The sequence below is a fragment of the Indicator indicator genome, chromosome 3 (genome assembly GCF_027791375.1).
Source record: "Indicator indicator isolate 239-I01 chromosome 3, UM_Iind_1.1, whole genome shotgun sequence".
Lineage (NCBI taxonomy): Eukaryota > Metazoa > Chordata > Aves > Piciformes > Indicatoridae > Indicator > Indicator indicator.
This window is the reverse complement of record NC_072012.1, coordinates 47,682,460-47,700,130: the sequence shown is the minus strand read 5'-3', so window position 1 is coordinate 47,700,130 and position 17,671 is coordinate 47,682,460. Positions and strand designations below refer to the sequence as shown.

The 17,671-nt window shown below is 44.6% G+C and overlaps 1 protein-coding gene across 5 annotated transcripts in view; it reads left to right on the top strand.

Annotated features, from left to right (window-relative positions):
- The window catches only part of GRIP1 (glutamate receptor interacting protein 1), a 290,474-nt gene extending 273,286 nt beyond the window's left edge, over positions 1–17,188 (top strand). For 3 of the 5 annotated variants that reach the window (XM_054399938.1, XM_054399937.1, XM_054399935.1), the window contains 5 exons: positions 2,550–2,661; positions 2,862–2,906; positions 5,184–5,417; positions 14,794–14,940; positions 16,952–17,188. In XM_054399938.1, coding sequence (XP_054255913.1) covers positions 2,550–2,661; positions 2,862–2,906; positions 5,184–5,417; positions 14,794–14,940; positions 16,952–17,188 — 775 coding nt within the window. The remainder of the gene's footprint in view (positions 1–2,549; positions 2,662–2,861; positions 2,907–5,183; positions 5,418–14,793; positions 14,941–16,951) is intronic. The other 2 variants (XM_054399940.1, XM_054399939.1) reach the window with 1 other exon arrangement.
- The last annotated feature ends 483 nt before the right edge of the window (positions 17,189–17,671 follow it).

Genomic DNA, 17,671 nt, shown 5'->3' with positions numbered 1-17,671 from the left:
CATTCTGTAGCCTGCTGTCTACCTACCACTGGCAGGTAGGACAAGTCTGTTATGGTTCCTGCTCCAGGGAAGGCTGTTTGAAACAGCACTTACAGGAATGAGTCTGCCAGATCCCAGAACCACCTCTCACCTTCTGAATTAAAACAAAACAAAAACAGAACAAAAGCAAAAATTAAAAATCTTTCACCTTCCCTATGGCAATAAGAACCAATTCCAAGGCACCTGTGTACTCATACCTGTCCCACCACCTCTCCTTCAGCATTCTTTAGGTGTCTAAATTTCTGATGGCTCTTTGAATAAGCATCAGAAAACCAAATATATATTCGTTATAGGTCAGCCAATCTATCACATGACATAAAATCAATCTCTCAGGTTTCAGTGAAAAAAAAAAAGCCATCTGGATGAGAAATTATTTTGGTACTACTTCTTTTTTATTATTTTTTTCCTGGTGCAGTAGCTCAGCTACAAATCATTTTATTCATGTGGATGTAATGGAGATGCAAACGTTGAGCACTTCACACACCAGGAAACAAGACTCAGAGCAAAGGCAAAAGAGGAGGTGAGGGCAGGAAAAGGAAATGCTTCAGCTACAAAGAGGTCCAGATGGGCAGACATCCTGATTTCAGATTTCACAGAAGCCAGAGAATAAATGAATCTCCAGTTCTAGGAAATCCAGTTTTGCTGTCACAGCCACTTGGCTCATCTAATCCTGTTCGTTAACTCAAGTTCTACTTTATATTATAACATTACTATGCAGTATAAAGAAAGGTATTGTAATGGATATAAATTAGTGTATGTTCAACATTGGCTAGTAAAACAACTGCTTAAGTTTGTTGCAGGAGCAATTTCAGAAGCCAAGGGTCTTTCTACAAAACATGTTTTAAATACTTCCTTATCCAGCCTGGGAGGAATCCCATCTGTGCTCTGAGTAGGTATTCTCAATGGTGCTGTGTCTATTGCAGCCTCTTAGAGTCTGAGACACTGAGGCTAGATGGAGAATCATGCACTAAGAGATTGAGATGGCTGATTATTGTCTGCTTGACTGATTGCAACTGTAAGAAAGCAGCTCTGAGGCAGAGGGTTGTGTGGGAAGCTTTCCAGCTGTTATCCATTGGGCTGGGCAACTCTCTTCCCTTAACAGAGTTACACTGGGGCTGTTCTCAGTAACACATTGGTTGTCAAGCAAGGCCTCAGATGCTTCCACAATAGTATTTGCCCTGTTCAGCTGCTGTTAAGCACCACTAGCTGCAGTCCATGGGCAGCTGCTCCAAAAGTAGCAGCTTGCTGCCACCAAAAGGGCAAATTCTCATGTTTTCCTTCCTCATCCTTCCCCTCTGCCTTTCACATTCTCAGCCCCTTCCTGTGCAGCAGCACTGATGCCTGTGTGAACCCTCATTGAGGTGCCTCCCCTTGCCAAGACAGTAAAACCTCCTGCTTCCTCCCCCACTCACACACACTCTAATGGTGTTGCTTGTTGGGCTGTGTTGCTGCAGCCCAAAGTCAGCATTTTGTATCAGACCTCTCTTGCTGGACAGCTTCCCTAAGCTTCAGTAGCACCCAGACCATGCTCAAGAGTGCTACTAATAAGGCTTAGGTGCATATGTGAAACACCAGAGACCTAAGTCTCCATGCAAGACAGCTGCATCCCTGAAATTTTCTCTCTGTCTGTATGGAATGACTAGAGCAGTTGATATGATGGGAGTCAGGTAAGCTTAAGCTGATAATGATAAGCTTAGACTGAAGGAATTGGGTCAAAAAGCATCACCTTCCCTCTTTGGCAAAACCCCATGTGCAAACCTGAGGGTTCTCCTCACATGCCCTGGGAGGAGTCTGAGAGGTTAAAAACTCTGCACACAGCTGCTGGCTGATTCATTGATTTTCATAGGGTTGTCCCCAGTTTCAATCCAGTAGACCTGTGCATTGAATTGTTGTTGGGATCCATTTTTCTCCTCACTGGACAACTTGCTGCTCAGATCCTGCCAGCTGCTGGCAACTGCCAGGTTCTGAGAAGATTTGTCTGCCATGTGCTCTGCACTCTACAACTACCTGAAGGGAGGTTGTAGCCAGGTGGGGGTTGGTCTCCTCTCCCAGGCAACCAGCACCAGAACAAGAGGACACAGTCTCAAGCTGTGCCAGGGAAAGTTTAGGCTTGAGGTACGGAGAAAGTTCTTCACAGAAAGAGCGATCTGCCATTGGAATGTGCTGCCCAGGGAGGTGGTGGAGTCACCATCCCTGGAGCTGTTCAAAAGAAGATTGGACATGGCCCTTGAAGCCATGGTTTGGTTAGTCATGAGGTGCTGGGTGATAGGTTGGACTTGATGATCTCTGAGGTCTTTTCCAACCTTGTTGATGCTATGATTCTAAGTCACATCCAGCCTCTCCTGATCAGCAATTCTGCCCCACTCTCCTGCCTAACTACTGTAATGTTCTGTCATTCAAGTTGCAACCTGTGGCAAGGCTCCTGTGTGAAATACATTTTTCAAGGGGGGGGTGGGGAAAGTCCACTTTTTGTTTTGGTTTTTTTTTTTAACCTCTCCTTGTAATTCTAGCTTTGCAGGTACCCATGATAACACCGAGGCTGACCAGGAGGAAAATTTCTGGTCTCAAGCTCTGGAGGATTTAGAGACCTGTGGCCAGTCAGGAATTCTGAGGGAACTAGAGGTAGAACAATCTTAACCTTTCTTTCCGATTATAGAGAAATATCTAATGGGGTTTGCTTTGGTTGGCATCCAGTTTGTTTTCTCCGTTTTTTTTTTTTTTTTTTTTTTTTTTTTTTTTTTTGGTATTTTTGTTTAGGGTGTTTTTTTTTAAGCTGGGCTAACCACACCAATTCATTGAAAAGCTTTAACCCCTCTCCACAGGACAAGGCTGACAGGCGTCTGTGTTTGAGAAACATGACTCTCTTGGTACCTACCCTTTTACCTTTATATTTTCGCTTGTGCAGCTGCCTCCCCTACCTCCCCCTTAAACCAGAGCTGTTTTCTTTCTGTCCACAACGCCACCAGAACTCTTAGAAACATGTTCACCCCTCCCCCCCTCCACCCAGAGCTTTTGACTGGCAGCTTCTGCTGTGCATAACCATGGACTGATTGCTGCCTACCCAGGCAGCACTGAAGCAGGGCGCAGCTTTTCCTGCATCCCATCCTTCTCCAACAGACGCTTTTGTGCAGCTTTCCTTAGCATGTTGTAGGTTCTTCTTTTAAATTGAAACTTTATTTGATTAAGAGGAACATAAAAGAAAAATCAGCTGCTCAAAATGTTGACTTAGAATCTTACCACAGTCAAAAAAAAAAAAAGAAGAAAAAAGGAAAAAAAAAAGCTGTCAAGGTGAGAAATGTTCTTAATGCAGCAATTTCTCCACTGTGTAAGCGATTTTAACCTTTCTTTCTGAAGTTAATTGCAAATTTAGCCATGCTTCATGTTATCCTGTGAGGGTGCAGAGTAAGGAAAGAACAGAGGCAGAGTAACTCTGAGGCTTTATTTTTTTTCCTAATCACCTTTCCTCTCGAATGGTCTACTCAGAACAATGAAGATTGTGCTGCCGCTTTAAAGCTGTGGAATGGAAGGTCCTGAAATATTTTCTTTTATGTTCTTTATTTTAAAAATTCCCGGAGCTGCAAAATTGGCAGAATCTCATTGTCATTTTTGTGTTCTCTGAAGCCCTGCAGCAGCCAGGAGGAATGTGAATGGCATAACTGGGTGAAAGTTGTTTGTTTTTTTTTTCTTGTTTCGGTTCGGATTTAATTTACTCCCTGGGATTTGTGGCTCTTTGTTATTGCATGTATGGGGAGCAAAATGTGAATCTTATGTGTTTGTTATTGCAGACCAGAGAAACCTAGGAGAACAACCTCACACTGATTTAATTCCATGGTTAGATATGGGTCGGGTTTCTCTTGCTGTTTTCAATATTCAGAGCACAATAAAAGGGTATGGAAGTAGATAATTCTGAAATGGAAATAGATCGCTCACACTGACCAGAATTCAGAGTCTTCAGCCTGCTGGATTTTCCTCACCCTTTCACAGAAATGAAATTCAGAGCTGTAGATGCTGTATCATTTATAGCTTTGCCTTGATGCACAACCCCACAGCTCTGAAAAGAAAGCAAGACTGCTTCAGCATGTCAGGGTGCTGAGAGTGGCCATGCCTCTGGTTTACGAAGTGCCATTGCCTAGTCAAGGACCCCTGATCGTTTTTCATTTCAAGGCCTTCAGCCCAAGAGCAAATATTGTTGTTTGCCAAGTCCTCTGGATGCTTTTGCTCCATCAGGCAATAGTATATCAGTCATTACTGAGCACAAGAGAGACTGTTAAGGCTACAGTAGATTATCTCATTCTGAGCATAGTGCTGGAGCTGGGAGACAGAAGGGTGGCAGATGTCCTCACCAGAGTCAGAAACAGAGTCCCTTAGTTGTTCCCCCCTTCATTTTTATTTCTCTCTTTTTTTTTTCCTTTTCACAAGGAAGCTGCCTGCATCCTGTCCCAGTCAGAGTTCAGGCCATGGTTGTCTTGCAAGATTTCACCCTCCAGCTATTCTTGCATCTAACATAGAAGGGTAGCTTTCACTGGTAGATGAAAACCAGCAGTCAGCCAGGAGCTTGTACCTCTGAGGTATTAGTGTGAAGCTGAGGCAGTTGCAAGATGCCTGCCATGCAAGTTTCTTTGGAGGCAGTGAACTGACCTGCAGGGAGCTTTTCCCCAGCCTGGGCTGGTATCCAGGCACACTCCTGGGCAGTGCTGACTCTGGAGCTGCCTCCATGTTCTGCTGACTCATGTGTTCCTTACCTTGCACACACAGAGTCTGAATTGTAAATGCCTTCCTATAGCTCCAATTCCAACCAATCCAATTGGGCCACAACTCAGATGTCCTTTTATCCCCCTCTGAAATATTTCTTTTACATAAGCTGCCAAGCACAGCCATCCTAGTGCTCAGTATTTTAGTTTGACATGCTGTCTGAAAACTTCTGCCTATGTATAGGGCTCTGTCAGTGCTGTTGTGTTTTGTGGTGGTCCTTCATTTTATAGTGACTTGCAAGCAGATTGAACATCTACCCTCTTGCCTTTTGCTGTGCCCTGAGTGGTTGTGTTCTAACAAAGAGTCGAGATGTGTTTCCTGCTGCTGTGTTATTAACCACCTGCTTAACCCACCTTCTGTGTCCCAAATTAACCTGTTCCTTACTGCTCCAGGCCACTATTATGTCAGGAAGTACAATGAGTTTGAATCATGACCACCCACAGCCTCGTAACCAGCTGGGAAGACAAGCCAGCTTCCAGGAGAGAAGTTCTGTAAGGCCACATTACAGTCAAGCTACTCGTAGCAACACATTGCCATCAGATGTGGGGAGAAAGTCCATGGTTCTGAGAAAAATTAAACAAGAAATGAAAGAAATCATGTCACCAACTCCTGTGGAGTTACACAAGGTCTGTAATTTTTCTTCTGACACCTTTGAAGCAATGTATTCACAGCACAGGGAGTCTAATTAAGGTGGCAATACAGTCAAGCACTTTTCATAATGACTCCACAGATGTAATTTGGGGGCTGTGCATATTAGTTCTTACAAACATGTTCATGATCTCTCCTTCTGGGGGGAGGGAAGCAAACAAATAAGATGCAGCTTTGCCTACAACTTATGTTTGCAATAAATCCTCTGCCCTTTTGCAAGGAGCATCCACTGGTGATTTGAGTTGACAATACCAATAACTCACCTCTGCAGAATGTATTCATTGAGAGCACAAAGTTTAATTTCTAGGAAATACATTTCTTTAGGAAATTACTCAGGAGGGTTTGGGGCTCCCCTTGGTCCTTGTTTCAAATTAACACTCATCTTCAATCAAATGCATGAGACTCAATGTCCACAATATAGAATGTTATCAGGATCCCAGGGTATCAGGGGTTGGAAGGGACCTCTGGAGACCTTCAGGTCCAATGGCCCTGCCAGAGCAGGACCATAGAATCCAGCACAGGTCACACAGGAACACATCCAGATGGGGCTGGAACATCTCCAGAGAAGGAGACTCCACAACCTCTCTGGGCAGCCTGTTCCAGTGCTCTGAGACCCTTACAGTAAAGAAGTTCCTCCTCATCTTGAGGTGGAACCTCCTGTGCTGTAGTTTCCATCCATTGCCCCTTGTCCTATCACAGGGCACAAGTGAGCAGAGCTTGTCCCTAGCTTCCTGACCCCCAGCCCTCAGCTATTGATAGACATTGATCAGATCCCCTCTCAGTCTTTGCCTCTCCAGACTAAACAGCCCCAGGGCTCTCAGCCTCTCCTCACCAGGCAGTGCTCCAGTCCCTTCAGCATCCTTGTAGCCCTCCATTGGATTGTCTCCAGTAGATCCCTGTACCTCTTGAACTGGGGAGCCCAGAACTGGATGCAGTATTCCAGGTGAGGTCTCACCAGGGCAGAGTAGAAGGCAGGGAGAACCTCCCAGGATCTGCTGGACACACTCCTCTGAATGCACCCAAGCATCCCATTGGCCCTCTCAGCTTAGCTATTGTTTCTCTTTATGATTCCTTTTCTCTGAAAAGGACAAATAATCTGCAGTCTGTGCAACTTTTCACTGCTCAAGCCTGCTGAATCACCTTGTGATGTGAAGGAAGTTCTGGATAAAGTATCTTTAGATATGCACAGCAAATACCTGGCCAGTTTAAGTTTCAAGTCCAGTAAGGCCACAGCAGCAACTGGTTTCCAAAACCTTGAGGGACATTGTAACACTCTCCTCCATGATAAGAATGAGCATCCTACCTCCTACACACATTCTCTGCTCTGGTGAGGCTGCATCTGGAGTATTGTGTCCAGTTCTGGGCCCCTCAGTTCAAGAAGGACCTCAGGGAACTGTTTGAAAGAGTCCAGCACAGAGCCACACAAATGCTGAAGGGAGTGGAAGATCTTCCTTGGGAGGAGAGCCTGAGGGAGCTGAGGGCTCTGTAGCTGGGAGAGGAGGAGCCTGAGAGGTGACCTCATTCATGGTGATAAAGACGTGCAGGGTGAGTGCCCAGAGGCTGGAGCCAGGCTCTGCTGGGTGATGCCCAATGACAGCACAAGGGGCAGTGGTGGAAGCTGAGGCATAGGAAGTTCCATAGAAACAGGAGGAAAAACTTTTTCCCTTTGAGGGTGCCAGAACACTGGAAGAGGCTGCCCAGGGGGGTTGTGGAGTCTCCCTCTCTGGGGATATTCAAGACCTGCCTGGATGTGTTCCTGTGTGATCTGCTCTAGGTGCTCCTGCTCTGGCAGGGGGTTGGACTGGATGAGCTTTTAAGGTCTCTTCCAGCCCCTAACATTCTGTGATTCTGTGATCTTCCTCTTAAAGGTCTGAGATCTTCCCAGAGTGGAGGCAGAGGCACAGAGGAATTACATTAAAAGGTGACATGTTGTCCCTCTCAGGAAAGCTGCTTTGTTTTCTAGGCCCTGTGACTTTGAGTTTAGTTTGTAGTCCAGTGAGGCAGGGACTCAACAAGTTCTGGGCTAAATGAATGTTTGCAGAAGGTAGCAGAGAGTGGGTTAGATATGGAAAGTTCATCCATTGCCAATGTAAACAATCAATAGGATGTGTTGTGAGAGTTTTAAGGTGCTCTTGTTTCCTGCTTGATGTGAAGTGATTAGTGGAATTAGTTACTGTACTCAATTTTCCTCAGTGGGAAGTAGACGTGAGATATAAAACAAAGCTACACCAGCAGGCATTTCATGGTGTGCTCACATTCACCAAAGGAACAGTTTGCAGCCTTTCAAGATTGATAAAATAAATCCTTTCCTGGAAAGGAGCTGTCAGATTTCTACTAATGAGTCAGTATTCTGTGATAGCTTTTAATGTCTTGGGTAGTAAAAATATTATACCCTGTCCTTGAGCTTTCTCTCTCTTCAGGTGTCTGGGTTTTGAGGTTGCTGGGGACTTCCCTTGTAGTAATTTCCAGTTTCTGTTCAGGCTGTATAGCCACTTACCCCCAGTCTGATGAAGTGATGTTTAGTTTGCTTATACTGTCTTGTTCTGACATCCAGGAAAGAGTAATTTCCTTTCTAAAGAACCTAAAAGCTGCACCAAGGCTTTTCCAAATCTTTATAGTCATTTGAGAAAAGTAGAAAGCAGTGACTGGATCTCACAGTCTCATTCACCAGAGTGGGTTTGTATCCCTCTGATCACACATCCAGGTTGTCTCAAGCATGATGTGCTGCTTTGGTATTCATAGAATCATAGAATGGGCTGGGCCAGAAGGGACCTCCAAAGGTCATCCAGTCTGACCTCCCCACAGTCAGCAGGGACATCCCCAACTAGATCAGGTTGCCCAGAGCCCTGTCCAGCCTCACCTTGAATATCTCCAGGGACGGGGCCTCAACCCCCTCCCTGGGCAACCTGTTCCAGTGTTCCACCAGCCTCATGGTAAAGAACTTGTTGCTAACATCCAATCTAAATCTGCTCTGCTCTAAGTTTGAAGCCATTGTTCCTCATCCTGTCACTGCAGGCCTTTGCAAACAGTCTCTCTGCAGCCTTCTTGTAGCCCCCTTCAGGTACTGGCAGGCTGCTATTAGGTCTCCCCAGAGCCTCCTCTTCTCCAGGCTGAACACCCCCAGCTCCCTCAGCCTGTCCTCAGAGCAGAGCTGCTCCAACCCTCTGAGCATTTTCGTGGCCCTCCTCTGGACCCTCTCCATCAGCTCCATGTCCTTCCTGTATTGAGGGCTCCAGAGCTGGGTGCAGTACTCCAGGTGAGGTCTCCCCAGAGCAGGGCAAAGTGGCAGAATCACCTCTCTGGCTCTGCTGGCCACACATCTTTGGATGCATCCCAGGCTGGGATTTGCCTTCTGTGCTGCAAGCTCACACTGCCTGCTCCTGTCCAGCTTCTCACCCATCAGCACCCCCAAGTCCTTTTCCTCAGGGCTGCTTTCTATCCCCTCCTCCCCCAGTCTGTATTGATAGTGAGGATTGTTCCAGCCCAGGTACTGAACCCTGCACTTGGTCGTTAACCCTCATGAGGTTCACCTGGGCCACCTCTCCAGCTTGTCCAGGTCCCTCTGGATGCCATCCTGTCCCTCTGGTGCATTGACAACACCACTCAGCTTGGTGTCTTGTCTGTAATAATGCCTGGGCAATGCCCATGCTACTCCATGCCCAGCTTGAGAGTCAAAAAATGGAGCACTGCAAATGGTAAGGGATGTGAAAGAGGAGTTTTGCTGTGGAGCACAACTGTTTGGAAGGTTTGATCTCAACAGGAAAATCTCCATTGTCAGCAATTTCTTAGACTTTTACATTTACATCAGGAGCCTAAGGGAAAGAGAAAGCTGAAATGGAAATTTCATTCATATTTCATAAGCAATTAAATAGTTACAAGCTTTAAACAGAGGCTCACAATTTTTGCCTCTGTTTCCATGCCTCTCCTTCCCCTCAAATCTATGGGAAAATCCTTAGTTTAAATTCATCTGGCACAGAGCAGCTACTGAGGTGCTTTAACTGACAGTAATTTTAGGTTAATGACTACTTGCAATAATAATATTGAACAATTATCTGATGTCTTGTGCATATTTTTACCCTCAGAGGAATTTGTGCTCTGTGAAAACCTTAAAAAAAAAAACAAAACAGAGGTTCACTATGATTTTTAGGAAAAGATTAATCCATATTCTTACCTAGGGAGATAAAATCAATGGAAGGCATTGATTAAATTTAAGCATTGGTATAGCAATACCCTATTCTATTTAAAATAATAAATAATAATTTATAAATAATAATAATTATAATAATAATTATTATAAATAACAATAAATAAAATTATAATTATTATTTATAATTTATTAATAATGTTATTTATAAATTATTAAATTATAATAATAATTTAATAATAATAATTTATAAATTATATTCTACTTAGTTAAAGCAGCTAGAACCAATGTTTGAAACAGTTTGTATGACACTTGTCTCACCCATGGCTTCCTCAGGGCAAAGACAGTGCAAGTACAGCAGGTCCAGAGGAGGGCCATGAGAATGCTCAGGGGGTTGGAGCAGCTCTGCTATGAGGACAGGCTGAGGGAGCTGGGGGTGTTCAGCCTGGAGAAGAGGAGGCTCTGGGGAGACCTAATAGCAGCCTGCCAGTACCTGAAGGGGGCTACAGGAAGGCTGCAGAGAGACTGTTTGCAAAGGGCTGCAGGGACAGGATGAGGGACAATGGCTTCAAACTAGAGCAGAGCAGATTGAGATTGGATGTTAGGAACAGGTTCTTCACTATGAGGGTGGTGGAACACTGGAACAGGTTGCCCAGGGAGGTGGTTGTGGCCCCATCCCTGTAGATCTTCAAGGTGAGGCTGGACAGCGCTCTGGGCAACCTGATCTGGTTGAGGATGTCCCTGCTGACTGAGAGGGGGTTGGACTGGATGACCTTTGGAGGTCCCTTCCAGCCTGGACCATTCTATGATGGTATGATTCTATGATAAGGTGAGTTAATGTGGGCTGGCACTTCCTGTACATCTGTAGAACAGAACTTGTCTGTGTTTTATTTGCTAGCAGAACGTTCCCTAAAAATAGGAATAAAGCAACACTGTCCTAGGCCACATAACTGGACCACCATCTGTCCTACATGCTGAATTATTCTCCATTCTAGCTTGGCTTGATAGTCTTGACTGTAGAACAAAATGTCCAGCTTGGGGTCTGAAAATTAAAGAGGGATGTTGACCTGCTGAAGAAAGTCTGGAGACAAACAACCCTTGTCTCACATCCCTGCAGAGAAGGAGAGAGGAAAAGCCATTGTGTTCTCTGTTGATAGCAGCAGGCTTCAGTCTCAGCAAGGGCAATTTAGTTTAACATCTGAAGCACTGGAAAGTGTTACTGGCAGAGACTGGGGAGTCTCCATCACTGGAGATTTTCAAAAGCAAGGCAGATAAATGTCTCTCCAAAGTGGGTTAGATGCTGTTCATTCTGCCTTAGGGCAAGAGGAGAGGCTAGAGGACTTCTGCTTCAGATGTTTTTGTAGTTCATCTGAGGCTGGATCAAGCTCCACTTGACTTCAGTGCCCGAAGGAAGAGAAAAAGTGGAAAGGGAATGTTCCTTCTAAAAATTGTGCCATCTGTGCTAGAACAGTGAATAATATTTTAAGTGTTCTCTCCTCTTAGGCACTGTACCAGGTTTTTGTTCACTTTACAGGGTTTCTTTACGAAGTAGTTAACATGAAGCACTCCTACCCTTTGTGACAGTGTAATAAAAAAGGGTTCTCATCTGAAGAGAATTTCTGTCTTGGTCCAGTGCTAATTATTTTTTCATTCTTGCCAAGAAATACACAGAAATCTGTCAATAAAATATATCTCTTGCTTTCATTAGCTTTTTCAGTCATGCTAGAGTGGTAGTTTTACAGCACTTTCATAGCAGCTTCAAATATTCTTCAGATCAAAGCCATGTTAGACATTCTACCATATCACAAACAAAGGCCTCTCTTGGTAAGAAGTTGTTAGAAGTTTCCCAGAGTGTCACACAGAATCACACAGAGTTGTTGAGCCTGGAATAGAGCTCTGAGATCACCAAGCCCAGCCTATGACCTAACATCACCACACAACCACACCATGGCACTAAGTGCCACATCCAGTCTTGCCTTAAACACCTCCAGGGACAGCGACTCCAACCACCTCCCTGGGCAATCCATTCCAGGCTCTAATTCCCCTTTCCAGCAGGAAGTGCTTCCTAACATCCAACCTAACCCTCCCCTGGCACAGCTTCAGGCCATGCCCTCTTGTCCTGTCCCAAGTTGCCTGGGAGCAGAGCCTGACCCCCACCTGACTACAGCTTCCCTTCAGGTACTTGTAGAGTGTGCTAAGGTCCCCCCTGAGTCTCCTCTTCTCCAGGCTGAACACCCCCAGCTCCCTCAGCCTCTCCTCATCAGCCTTTCCCTCCAGTCCCTGCTCCCTCTGTGCCAGGCTGCTCTCCAGCCACTCACCCCCAGTCTGTAGCACTGCATGGGCTCATCGTGGCCAAGGTGTAGGAGCCTGCACCTGTCCATGTGACCCATCACAGGAGCAAGAACAGTATGGATGGCCTCACTGAAGGGATAAATGTAATGTCCAGTACTACCAGTAGTCCATAAGCTTACAATTCTGCACTGGGTGAGAGAGAGAGAAGCAAGAAAGAAACACAAAAGAAAACCTCACAGATATAAAAACTCTAAAGCACACCACACACCTACAAAGCCTCAGAATTTTTTTCTATCATCAAGTAACTGAATTCTCCAAACTGCCTGCAAGGACTTTCTCTGAACAGGTGAAAAACCTTCTCCTAACAGCTTTATTAACTTCTATTTCCTGCTGTTGCATGACTGTCTGGTGGCTATGTTAAGAACCCTGCCTGCAAGCTCCTTCAGCCTTATTTGTCCTTTTAGTCTTAGAAGATTGCATTATAACTCTTATACTGAGCACACCTGAGGTGAGGCCTTACAGGGTGAGCCACTGCCTGGCCACAACTAGCCTGGCTAGGGCTTTACTAGTGGCAATTGGGATTTATGCCATAGGGAAGCTTTGAGGACCTGCCACCAGCTGTTTGGTTCAGGCCAGGTCTTCATCTCTGAATTCATCTTGTACCCAGATCCTGGCAACTAAACACAAGGGTAGCAAGAAGCTTAAGACTCACAGCATGAAAGGTGGGGTGAAAGTACAAATTTCCAGCTGACCAGTGGAAGTTAAAAGGGCTGTTTGTTGTTGAAGAGGAGCGCTTGCCCTGAGAATCATTTTATGATTGGTATAAAGGTGCAAGAGGTAGTCCCAGGCTGCCTGGCTGGGTGTAGCCCAAGACAGCACATGGAGCCAAGTGGTGGAAGCTGAGGCATGGAAGTATCTCATGGAAAAAGGCAGGACAAGCTAGGAGGAAAAATGTTTTCCCTGTGAGGGTGACAGAACACTGGAAGAGGCTGCTCAGGGGGGTTGTGGAGTCTCCCTCTCTGGAGATATTCCAAACCTGCCTGGCTGTGTTCCAGTGTGACCTGCTGTAGGTGCTCCTGCTCTGGCAGGGGGTTGGACTGGGTGAGCTTTGGAGGTTCCTTCCAACCCCTAACATTCTGTGACTCTATGCCAATATCAATGTCATAACAAAATGGGGACAACTCACATTAATCTTGTACATACTCAGTAGTAGGTAAGTCATCTCTCAACAAACCCCAAAACACACTTGGAAGAAAGCCCTACCTAGTGCTTGTAGAAATGTGCACAAACTCTTTTTTCTCTTTTCTTTTTTCTTTTCTCTTCTTTTCTTTTCTTTTCTCTTTTCTTTTCTTTTCTTTTCTTTTCTTTTCTTTTCTTTTCTTTTCTTTTCTTTTCTTTTCTTTTCTTTTCTTTTCTTTTCTTTTCTTTTCTTTTCTCTTTTCTTTTCTTTTCTTTTCTTTTCTTTTTCTTTTCTTTTCTTTTCTTTTCTTTTCTTTTCTTTTCTTTTCTCTTTTCTTTTCTCTTTTCTTTTCTTTTCTTTTCTTTTCTTTTCTTTTCTTTTCTTTTCTTTTCTTTTCTTTTCTTTTCTTTTCTTTTCTTTTCTTTTCTTTTCTTTTCTTTTCTTTTCTTTTTTCTTTTTTTTCTTTTCTTTTTTCTTCTTTTCTTCTCTTCTCTTTTTTCTTTTCTTTTTTCTTTCTTTTTTCTTTTTTTTTCTTTTCCTTTCTTTTCTCTTTTTTCTTTTCCTTTCCTTTCCTTTCCTTTCCCTTTCCCTTTCCCTTTCCCTTTCCCTTTCCCTTTTCTTCCTTTCCCTTTTCTCTTTCCTTTCCCTTTCCCTTTTCCCTTTCCTTTCTTTCCCTTTCCCTTTCCCTTTCCTTTCCTTTCCCTTTCCCTTTTCCCTTTCCCTTTCCCTTTCCCTTTCCTTTTCCCTTTCCCTTTCCCTTTCCTTTCTTTCCCTTTCCCTTTCCCTTTCCTTTCCTTTCCCTTTTCCTTTCCTTTCCTTTCCTTTCCTTTTCCTTTCCTTTCCTTTCCTTTCCTTTCCTTTCCTTTCCTTTCCTTTCCTTTCCTTTCCTTTCCTTTTCCTTTCTTTCTTTCCTTTTCTTTCTTTTCCTTTTCTTTCTTTCTTTTCTTTTTTTCTTTTCTTTTCTTTTCTTTTCTTTTTCTTTTCTTTTCTTTTCTTTTCTTTTCTTTTCTTTTTCTTTTCTTTTCTTTTCTTTTCTTTTCTTTTTTTTTTCTTTTCTTTTTTCTTTTCTTTTTCTTTCTTTTCTTTTTTTTTCTTTTTTCTTTTCTTTTCTTTTTCTTTTTTTTCTTCTTTCTTTTCTTTTTTCTTTTCTTTTCTTTTTTCTTTTCTTTTCTTTTTCTTTTCTTTTCTTTTCTTTTTTCTTTTTTTCTTTTCTTTTTTCTTTTCTCTTTCTTCTTTTCCTTTTCTTTCTTCTTCTTTCTTTTCTCCTTTCTTCCTTCTTTCCTTTTCTTTCCTTTCTTCCTTTCCTTCTTTTCTTCTTTTCTTCCTTTCTTTCTCTTCCTTTCTTTCTCTTCTTCCTTCTCTTTTCCTTCTTTTCTTCTTTTCTTTTCTTTTTTTTCTTTTCTTTTTTTTCTTTTCTCTTCTTTTTTCTTTTCTTTTCTTTTTTCTTTTCTTTTCTTCTTTTCTTTTCTTTTCCTTTTCTTTTTTCTTTTCTTTTCTTTTTTCTCCCTTCTCTTCCCTTCCCTTCCCTTCCCTTCCCTTCCCTTCCCTTCCCTTCCCTTCCCTTCCCTTCCCTTCCCTTCCCTTCCCTTCCCTTCCCTTCCCTTCCCTTCCCTTCCCTTCCCTTCCCTTCCCTTCCCTTCCCTTCCCTTCCCTTCCCTTCCCTTCCCTTCCCTTCCCTTCCCTTCCCTTCCCTTCCCTTCCCTTCCCTCCCCTTCATCATGTCACATCCCCTCCACAGGTAACTTTGTTCAAGGACTCTGATGGAGAAGACTTTGGGTTCAGTGTCTCAGATGGTTTGTTGGAAAAAGGTGTCTACGTTAAAAACATTCGACCAGCTGGCCCTGGCGATCTGGGAGGATTAAAACCATACGACAGACTTCTGCAGGTAATACTTCTTGGCACCATGCAGGTTTGGCACGGACATGGCATGCAGAGCACTTTCAAAAGTCTTGTAAACAAGGGCCAGATGCTAGATGGTGAGACACTGGCACAGGTTGCCCAGGGAGGTGGTTGAGGCCCCATCCCTGGAGGTGTTTAAGGCCAGGCTGGATGTGGCTGTGAGCAACCTGCTGTAGTGTGAGGTGTCCCTGCCCATGGCAGGGGGGTTGGAACTGGATGATCCTCGAGGTCCCTTCCAACCCTGACAATTCTCTGATTCTATGGTTCTAGATAGGTCCAGGAGGTGGACCAGAAAGTGTAATCCTTTGTCATTTCATTTCCATAAACCCTGCATCTCTATAAAAACAGACAGTGCAAGCTGTTCTAGCCCCTTTCTTTCCCCTTCTTCCCTCAATCTCTCCCTTCCCAGCTGGCTCCCATATCTTTGGAATGTCGTGGGAGCTGGGCCTGGAGTGGTCTGGCTGGGGCCTGGAGCTGGCAAGCTGAATTTTAAGCCACATCACTCAAGTCTGGCAAGAGAGTAGAGAGGAATGGGGGGGAGAAGGGGCATTTGAGGCCTGGAATTTTGGCCTGGTGTGCTGGAGGTATGGGAAAGCTTTGGTTTAATAGGCTTCTGTCTTAAGCCCAGACTAAGGATTTTGTGTATTTTATATGCTTTGCAGTGCAGAATGTAGTTCAATAGCACCCCCATTTAAAGTTTCCAGTTGTATCCAATCCTGTCTGGAGCATTTGTCCTTAACTATTTTGAGAAGGGTTAAAGAGAGCCTGTCTTGATCCTTAAACCAAGACCAACACAGTGCCAATATGCCCACTTGAGCTACAGTCTCTTTGAGGCTGAGTAGAAAACTTAACTGGTGGCTTCACACCGGGCACCATGGTTAAATAGGATAAATCTGTTTCTCTTGTGGCTTCATTCCTTTGTGGGTTTATTCCTTTTCCTAAGATGATCAATGTCTCTCAATAGCTGAGGGGTGGGGGTCAAGTGGAGGGGGCCAGGCTCTTTTGGGTGGTGCACAGTGAGAAGCCAAGGACCAATGGAGACAAACTTGAACAGAGAAGGTTTCAGCTCAGCTGGAGGAGAAACTTCTTTCCAGTGGGGGTGACAGAGCCCTGGAACAGGCTGCCCAGGGGGGTTGTGGAGTTAATCTAAACCCCATGCTGAAGTCAAATGACAATTTAAAATCGTGCACTCTGTATAGAAATAAAGAAACAAGGGCAAATTGGGTATTTAATAGACTGGCAATTGTGTTTTAATTAGGGCTGTGCATTTGTAAAATGACATAAAATAATCCCCAGTGAATAATGAATTTTGAAAGGGCCATTTATATCTACATTACTTAGAAATAACTCTGAAATGTTTAGAAAATTGTTACTGTGGAAGGAAAAGTTACTGAAAGGTTCTTCTGCTCTCCATACTATTCTCCCCCTCTACTCTGCCCTGCTGAGACCACAGCTGCAGCCCTTTGTCCAGTTTGGGGCTCCCCAGTTCAAGAGAGACAGAGACCTGCTGGAGAGAGTCCAAGGGAGAGGCAGGAGGATGCTTAGGGGACTTGAGCATCTCCCTGTGAAGAGAGAGCCTGAGAGCCCTGGGGCTGTTTAGTGTGGAGAAGAGAAGGCTGAGAGGGGATCTGATCAATGTCTCTCAAGAGCTGAGGGGTGGGGGTCAAGTGGAGGGGGCCAGGCTCTTTTGGGTGGTGCACAGTGATAAGCCAAGGAACAATGGAGACAAACTTGAACAGAGAAGGTTTCAGCTCAACATGAGGAGAAACTTCTTTCCAGTGAGGGTGACAGAGGCCTGGAGCAGGCTGCCCAGAGAGGTTGTGGAGTCTCCTTCTCTGGAGACTTTCCAACCCCACCTGGATGCATTCCTGTGTGGACTCCCCTGGGTGATGCTGCTCTGGCAGGGGGGTTGGACCTGATGATCTCTGGAGGTCCCTTCCAACCTCTACCATCCTGTGATTCTGTGGTAACACAAACTCGATCTTCTCCTGCTGCAGGTGAACCACGTCCGCACGAGAGACTTTGACTGCTGTCTGGTTGTGCCCCTGATCGCGGAGTCCGGCAATAAGCTGGAGCTGGTGATTAGCAGAAACCCCCTGGCATCTCAGAAAGGAAGCTCAGAACCACAGACTTCAGCCAGTGGGGACTGGAGGGACCAGAATAATGCCTTCCTTCAACAGAGAGAACATGCCAACGTTAACATAGAGACACGGGACCCTACCAATACGTTATAGCAGCAAACCACTGCAGTGGGACACTGGGTAACCACAGACAATTATGGTGCTAAATCCCCCTGTAAGATTTCTCTGAGATGAGGCTCAGATGCTTACATAGCACTAAAAAGCACAGGTCAGCCTATCTGTCTCCAGGCTTATATTAATTCATGGTTCCTTTCAAAGGCATTTTAATTCTCCTGTAAGCTATTCGTTCTAAACAATCCCTCATCAGCTACAGTAAGAAAAATCCTAAGGGCCTTTCCCCCCCTGCCCCAAAGAGAAAAACAAAACAAAACAAAACAATGGGGAGGTGTTTTAGATGTGATTTAACTGTTCCTTTCCCTTCAGCAGCAGCTGCTGTTTGAGGGAAAACCACACAGCTAACCTCTGCTAACCCTGCTATCCAGGTTTCACGGGGTTCAAAAACATTTTATCAGAAAGGTGCTGTCTGATGGGCAAGGAAGGTGGTATCCCAGGCACTGATACAGGCTGGGCAGGGAC